General features: G+C 54.2%; 2 protein-coding genes across 2 annotated transcripts; both read left to right on the forward strand.

Moving 5' to 3' along the window:
- Positions 1–89: 89 nt before the first annotated feature.
- On the forward strand, positions 90–3,183 carry ETH_00034310 (regulator of chromosome condensation domain-containing protein, putative; the record flags this gene model as incomplete). The annotated part of the gene is made up of 8 exons (XM_013380064.1): positions 90–162; positions 261–331; positions 555–667; positions 862–943; positions 1,275–1,604; positions 2,091–2,225; positions 2,414–2,524; positions 2,893–3,183. 8 exons carry the CDS (start codon positions 90–92, stop codon positions 3,181–3,183), a joined length of 1,206 nt encoding a protein of 401 aa, XP_013235518.1.
- Positions 3,184–4,820: 1,637 nt separating this feature from the next.
- ETH_00034315 (signal recognition particle receptor subunit beta, putative) lies at positions 4,821–7,272 on the forward strand (the record flags this gene model as incomplete). The annotated part of the gene is made up of 4 exons (XM_013380065.1): positions 4,821–4,871; positions 6,036–6,313; positions 6,506–6,637; positions 7,161–7,272. Coding segments are annotated over 4 exons (573 nt in total), but the record flags the coding sequence as incomplete, so codon positions are not given.
- Between the last annotated feature and the right edge of the window lie 418 nt (positions 7,273–7,690).

The raw sequence follows: 7,690 nt of genomic DNA on the forward strand, positions 1-7,690 counted from the left end.
GTTCCTTCATGTCGTCGTGGGAGGCAAACAGCACCAGCAGCAGCAGCAGCAGCAGCAGCAGCAGTGTTGCTTTGCTTTTGCTGCAGCTAATGATGGACCTGTTTGCATCTCACTACGACATGAAGGAACACTTTGTCACCTGGGCCAGCGGGGACCTGCTATGTAAACCCTAAACCCTAAACCCTAAGCCTTAAACCCTAAAGTTGAATTGGCCAGCCAGCACGTAGGGTTTGGGGTTTAGGGTTTGGGTGCTGCTGCAGCTCTCATCAACATCTGCAAAAAGTACGAGGCCTATATAAACCTCTCTGCTCACGACCCTATAGCAAAAATTGTGAGCTAGCAGCAGCAGCAGCAGCTGCTGCTGCTGCTGCTGCTTTTACTGTTGCTGCCGCTGCTGCTGCCGATACTGCTCGGGCTGTTGCTGCAGTTGCTGCTGCTGCTGCTGCTGCTGTTTTCGACTTTGCTAGGCAACCAGGGCAGCATGTACGCGTGGCGTTGCTGCAAGCTGGCGGGCTGTGAGGGTTTAGGGTTTAGGGTTTAGGGTTTGTGGCTAGGTTCAAGCCGTGAGCGACGGCCGGGACCCTCCCTTCTCCAAACAAATGGTGGAAAGCGCCAAGGCAGCAAAAACCTCCTACACTTTTAGGGTGGAGCACCGCTTCCTCATCACGTAAACCCTAAACCCTAAACCCTAAACCCTAAACCCTAGCCGCCAAACCCTAAACCCTAGTCGCGTTAACGCCTAGTTTTGGAAGTTCGAACGTCTTGGGGCTCTGGCTCTCACGGCATGTATAGAAAGTGTTTCCAAATGTGACACTTACGGCTGAAAGGGTTTAGGGTTTAGGGTTTAGGGTTTGCGTGCAGCGAGAGAAACTTGGTGTACTGCAGCATCACGCACGCGCCTGTGCCCCAGCGGCTGGCACTGCGGCAGCGGGCGGAGACAAAGGTAGGGTTTAGGGTTTAGGGTTTAGGGTTTAGGGTTTGCGTAGCAAGCCTTCTGCGTGACGAGCCTTTTTTGGTAGAAATGCGAGCCTCTTCTGCGTCTGCAGCTTCCGGAATAGTTTTTACACAAGTCTATAGGGTTTAGGGTTCAGGGTTTAGGGTTTAGGGTTTAAGGCTAGGGTTTGAAGGGTTGCTGCTGCCAGTTAGCTGAGGAGCCCGTGGCGTGCTGCGTTCCGGGGCAGTGGGTTGCGTTCAAGAACCCACGTTCAGGGTTCAGGGTTCAGGGTTTAGGGTTTAGGGTTTAGGGTTTAGGGTTTAGGGTTTGGGGCGTGCAGGACGGGCAGCGGGTGCTGTCGGTGCTGCTGCGCTACGCAGCCCCCGAACGCCAAGACCTGCGGCAGCAGCTAGCTGAGTGTCTCCGTTTGAGTCCCCCTTTGACAGCAGGGTCTCCTGAGCAGCTAGCTGCGCAGCTAGCTGCTGTGGCTAGCCACATGGCTAGCCAGGAGCCCCCGGACTTTGCTGCTGCTGCGCTGCTGTCTTCCTGCTGCAGCAGCATCAGCAGCGGCGCCCTCAGCACGCCCCAAGCTGCTGCTGCATGCATGCGCTGGATTGCAGAAGGCATTCTCGCCAGAAAGAAACACAGAAACTACCTGCGACAGATCCAGGTCCCCACGAGGGTTTAGGGTTTAGGGTTTAGGGTTTAGGGTTTGGGCCAGGGGCCTGGGCGTCAGGCTAGGGTTTCGGGTTGTGGGCGGGGTGGGGTCTAGGGGCTGCGGGATGGAGGCTAGGGCTCGGGGTTTAGGGGCTAGCGTTTAGCGATTAGGGTTTAGGGTTTGGGGTTCAGGTTTGGGGTTAAGGGTTTGGGGTTTGGGGTTTAGGGTTTTTAGGGGCTTCAAGGCCTTCTTGGTCTTTTGGGTTTCTTAGTGCGTGGCTTTGGGGGGTCTGGCGCCCAGCTTTAGAGGCTCGACTTTGGGGTTTAGGGTTTAGGGTTTAGGGTTTTGCTCAGCGCCGGTGCCTCAGCCTCAGGCTCTTAAGCAGAGGCCTCTACGGCTTGCGGGGGCGCAGCAGCCCCGCACTACAGAGTCTAGGGTTCAGGGCGCAGGGTTTAGGATTTTTAAGGTTTAGGGTTTAGGGTTTAGGGTTTTGCGCAGAGGCACCTGGACACAATTCAAAACTTGCAAAGAGAATATGACATTGGCCTTCGCAACCGAATGGAGACACTTAAAGAGGCGGCGGAGGTTGCGGAGACCCTCACTGTGGAGCAGCCCATAGAACTCGCCGCCAGAGTAAACCCTAAACCCTAAACCCTAAACCCTAAACCCTAGGCCGTAGGCCCTAAACCCTAGGCCCTGAACCCTAAGGGGGTTCCAGCTGGTGCGCAGCTGTGACTCAGTAGAACCAGCAGCTAAGAAGGGACGGGCGGGCTGCTGAGGTTCAAGATCTAGGGTTTAGGGTTTAGGGTTTGGCTGCTCAGCGCTACAACTTTACCCTCGCCTTCCCGTCGCTGCGGAGAAAACAGCCCGAGAAGCAGGAAAACTTGGGTGTCTCCTTGACGTTTAAATATTCTGTTTTGCTGCAGCGAGAGGTGCTTTTGACGGAGGTTTAGGGTTTAGGGTTTAGGGTTTAGGGCTTCGGGTGTGGGGTCAACTTCAGCAGAGTGTAGCGAGACCCTCCGTTTGTCTCCTGCTTGTCTCCTCAAAAGTATTTATTTCCTTTTTTCTATTTTTGCCTCTTTTAATTTTTGTTTCTTTTGGTATTTCCTTCTATCTCCTTTTATTTCGATCCCCCACACCACTTGGGGCTGCGTGCGCACGCGTCCCACCCCGCATGCACACGTACTCCCGGGGCTGCGCGCGCATGCGTTCTGGGGCCGCATGCACGTGCGTTATGGGGCCGCATGCGCATGCATTTTGGGGCTGCATGCGCGTGCGTTGGGGCTGCATGCGCATGCAGGTGCTGGTGGGGGCCGCGGCGTCGCTGGCCCCCGAACAACTCGTGGAAACCTTCGTGAGCTTTTTGCTGCTGCCCGGAGAGGGCTGGAGGGTCTCTGCGACTTTGCGCAGCGCGCGGGGCGAAAGGCTTTTGGGGCAAGAAGAACTTAGCGCAGAAAGGGTTTTGTTTTTGAGGAGACAAAACAACAAGTGTCTCTTCGGCCTCATCAAAACCCCCGCAGAGCCCCAGGGGCTCTTCACCGCCAACGCCCTCCACTTCGTCCAGGCCCTCCAGGAAATGCGCTGCTCCTGACCCAAACCCTAATTTAGGGTTTACGCGCCCCAAAACAAACCCTCTTCTATGGCGCAGCATGGGGAGGAATGCGACCCTTCGAGGGCCCGGGGACGGGTCGGGTCACCAAACCCTTTTTCAGGGTTTGGGGCAGGGCCGGGACAGCAAACCCTCTTTTGGTGTCCTGGGTTTAGGGTTTAGGGTGTGGGGTTGGGGTGCTAAATGCTTCTTTAGGGTTTCGGGGGCTAGGGTTCAGGATACGAAACCCTTTTTCAGGGTTTGGGACGGAGGGCACAGAGGAAGGGCGCCTGCAGCCCAGCCCAAGGCGGCCCCTGTCATTAGGGTTTAGGGTTTTACGACACGGCAACCTACTTTTGCGAGGGTTTAGGGTTTTGTCGAGGGTCTAGGGTGTTACAGCACGGCAACCTACTTTTGCGAGGGTTTAGGGTTTTGGCGAGGGTTTGAGGTTTTGAGGGGAGTTTGGGTCGTGGGCCAGGGGCTACTAGGGTTTGGGCGGGGGCTTAGGATACTATTCAAAGAGCTCGAGCTTGAGCGAGGGTTTAGGGTTTGAGGGATGGTGTAGATTTATTATTAGGGGTTAGACTCCCGCCGAGCGTTTAGGGTTTTGCTGAGGGTTTAGGGTTTCAGTACCAACGCTTCTAAATATGTTCTGTACATGGGGACGGCCAACCCTGCAGCTGCTGTTGCTGCTGCTGCTGCTGCTCTAATAGTTTGGGTGGCCTCCAGGGCCTCTAGGGGGCCCCAAGTTCTCGTGAAGGCCCCAGAGGGCCCCCGTGGGGCCCTGGGGGTCCCTTGGCAGCTTTCTGGCAGCTGCGCAGGGGCCCCCCTAAACCCTTGTGGGGCCCCTCTGTGAAGCCTAAGCCCTAAACCCTAAACCCTAAATTTAAGCCTTTGGTGGGCCTTCTAAGGGTCGAGACAGGCACACTGCTGCGCTGCTTCCTCAAACCCCCAACCCTAAACCCTAAACCCTAAACCCTAGCAGTTGTGTCCCAAAGCTTTACATGTGATGAACGCAAAATTTGCCTTCAAGGCGAGCAGGGATTCTTTGAACTGAAACCCTAAACCCTAAACCCTAAACCCTAAACCCTCGCAGTGAAGCCGTGAGCAGCAGCAGCCGCATGCAGCCCCGAGACTGTTTGGCTTCTCCGTCAGCTTCTGCCAAGGAGGAGGATAAATATATATAAATAAATATAAATAAATATAAATAAATCAAAATAAATAAATGAAAATCAATAGTTGAATTAAGGAGCAGCGAATACACTCCGACAGCCGCAGGAGTCTCAGGTGTACAGACACCGCAGCCGACTGGGGCGGGGGCCGACGCTTCAGGAGTTTCTTAAGGGTTTACGGTTTAGGGTTTAGGGTTTGGGTGTGCCCGTGGAAGGGGAAGTTGCTGTAGCTGCTGATGCAGCAGCAGCAGCAGCAGCAGCAGCTGCAGCAGCAGCAGCAGCAGCAGCCAGCGCTAGCTAGAGCTTGAGGTGTACGTACACCACAGCAACGCCTTGGGGCATGCATGACCCTCAGGTGCAAACCCTAACTCCAAAACCCTGGACCCCAAACCCTAAACCCTAAACCCTAGCTTCAAACCCTAAACCCTAACCAAACTCCTGGGTTTTTCTCTGGCTTCACTTTTCGCAATGGCTTTCCTGCTGGAGCAAATCTTCAACGCCCCCGCCGCAGCTCTGCAGGTCAGATAGGGTGTAGGGTTTAGGGTTTAGGGTTTAGGGTTTAGGGTTTGGTTTGCGGAGGCCAGGGTAGAGTTGCAAAGGGCCAAGGGTTTCGGTTGGGCTTTGGTCTTGAGCTAGGGTTTCGGGTTTAGAGTGTACTGCGTAGGGTTGAGAGCTATGTACCTAGCTAGGGCCAAGGGTTTAGGACCAAGGGTTAGGAGCTTAGGGTTTAGGGTTTAGGGTTTAGGGTTTAGAGTTTAGGGTGTAGGGTTTTGTGTGGGCAGGCCAGGGCGGAGTCCCTGCTAGGGGCCCCTGTCCCCTTGCTCTCCTGTCTCCTTCTACTTGTGGCCTTTTACGCGGCGCTGGGCGTGGTGGCCTTGCGCGGTAACCCTAAACCCTAAACCCTAAACCCTAAACCCTGATCGATTCGAGAGGTGACGTTTGCTGCTTCCCGTGGCTGCTGCATTTCATCTGGGGCGCCTTTTCCCGTGCTTCATGGGCCTGGCAATGAGGGTTTAGGGTTTAGGGTTTGGGGTGTGGGGTGAAGGGTCTGCAGCTCAGTGCCTAGGGTTTAGGGTCTAGGGTTTAGGGTTTAGGGCCTTCTGCTGAACGCCTGACCGTGGGGAAAAGCGCAAAAGCAGTGCCAGGACCAGCACATTATTCCTGATTGATTATTGATTGACTTAATTAATTAATTAATTAAATTAATTAAACTAATTTAAGTTAATTAATTAAATTCATTAATTTACTTGTGAGCCGCAGCGCTGCAGTGGGGGCTGTTTTCGCCGCGGGGTGTATCGACAGCTGGGTGTTTCCAAGTGTGTCTTTTGGGCCCTTCGGGGTCTGGCAAAACTCGCTGTCTCCTTTTCTTGAGAAACAAGGGGACAACGCAAACCCTTCCCTCGATGGCGGTGGGCCCTCTAGGGTTTAGGGTTTAGGGTTTAGGGTTGGCGGGCGAAAATTTGGGGGTCGGAGCTGCCGGGGTCGCTGAGAGACGCGTGTTTAGGGTTTAGAGTTTAGGGTTTAGGGTTTAAGGTTTAGCGCGGAGGCCTTGAGACGCAGGCTTTCCAGGGCTTGGCTTCGGCGTTTGACTGGGGTTTGTGGTTTAGGGTTTAGCGAGGGTTTGGGACTTGGCGAGGGTTTAGGGTTTAGGGTTTGTGGCTGGCGGCTGGGCTGCTGCTGCAGGAAAACAGATGCGACATCCCGCTGAAGACCATCGCAGAAGCAGCCGCAGCTGCTGCTGCTGCAGCAAGGGGCGCAGCAGCAGCAGCAGCAGCAGCAGCAGAAGAAGGAGACAGTTTGTCTCCTTTGTCTCCTTTGAAAAGAGACAAAACAATTAAACTTGTGGACTTGCCCGGACATCCCAGGCTGCGGCCTGCTGCTCTTGCTGCTGCTGCTGCTTCTTCTCTCCTCATATTCTTCGTCGACGCTGCAGACAAACCCTCCCTCAAAGCAGCAGCAGAGTAAGACTAGGGTTTAGGTTTTAGGGTTTAGGGTTTAGGGTTTGGGGCGCTCGCGCTTCGCTGAGGAGGAACAGAAGTGGTCTCTTGCGGCAGCGCCCCGAAGGCTTCGGGGCTCTGGGGTTTGGGCTTTACTGTTTAGGGTTTACGGTTTACGGTTTAGGGTTTAGGGTTTAGGGTTTAGGGTTTGCGCAGGTTTTTGTTTGAACTTTTCTGCGACTCGAAAATATGCGAGCGAAGGCCCCCTTTGCTGCTGGTTGTAAACAAAAGAGACAGCCCGGAGGCGAGGGGACAGCAGGCGGTTGTTGAGGACCTCGAGCGAGAAGTGTAGGGTTTAGGGTTTAGGGTTTAGGGTTTAGGGTTTACGGTTGGGGCTTCGCGTCGGCCGGGGGTGTTGCTGGGTTGCTCTCGGGAGCCCCTCTGTAGCTAGCTAGCGGCTGCTAGCTAGCTCGCCGCCTGGCTAGCTAGCTAGCTGACTAGCCAGCTAGCTAGCTAGCTAGCTAGCTAGCTGGCTCTGTAGGTAGCTAGCTATATGGCTAGCTATGCTGTGCAGCTAGCTAGCGGCGCAGTCCTTGAAGAACGCCCCAACTGCTGCTAGCTAGGCACCCAGCTAGCTACCTAGCTAGCTAGCTAGATATCCAGCGAGCCACCTAGCTAGCCATCCAGCTAGCTAGCTAGCTGGCTAGCTAGCTAGTTAGTTACCTGGCTAAGTGCCTTGTCACCAGCTAGCTAGCTAGCTAGCTAGCCAGCCAGCTAGCCAGCTAGCTAGCTACCTAGCTAGCCAGCCAGCTAGCTAGCTAGCTAGCTAGCTAGCTAGCTGTGGGGTTTGCTGCGCCGGGCGTGTGTGCAGGGAGCGCTGCCGGGTGTCTCGACAGGCGGCAGCAGACGCTGAGGAGACACCTGTCTCCTTTTTCGGAGTGGAAGGGAGACGCTTTTTGCTCGAAGACGCGCCGTGCCCCCTGGTAGGGTTTAGGGTTTAGGGTTTAGGGTTTAGGGTTTGGGGTTTCGGGGCTAGGGTTCAGGGTCTGGGGTTTGGGGTTCAAGGTTTAGAGTTTAGGGTTTAGGGTTTAGGGGCTAGGGCTCAGCGTTTAGGGTGTAGGGTTTAGGGGCTAGGGTTCAGCGTTTAGGGTTTGGGGTTTAAGGTTTAGGGTTTAGAGTTAAGGGTTTAGGGTTTAGGGATTAGGGTTTGGGATTTGCTGCTCTAGTGTTGCCTAAAGCGCTGCATCGCACTGCTGGGCCATAGTGGTCTCATGAGTATCCTGTTGTCTCTTTTGTTTTATTTCTTTTATCATTTTTAATTCTTTTAATTCCTTTTATTTTCTTCTAATTTCTTAATTTCTTTTTATTGTTTTTAATTTCTTTTTATCATTTCAAACTCTT

The sequence above is a fragment of the Eimeria tenella genome, genomic scaffold (assembly GCF_000499545.2).
Source record: "Eimeria tenella Houghton genomic scaffold, Eth_scaff439, whole genome shotgun sequence".
Taxonomy (NCBI): Eukaryota; Apicomplexa; class Conoidasida; order Eucoccidiorida; family Eimeriidae; genus Eimeria; species Eimeria tenella.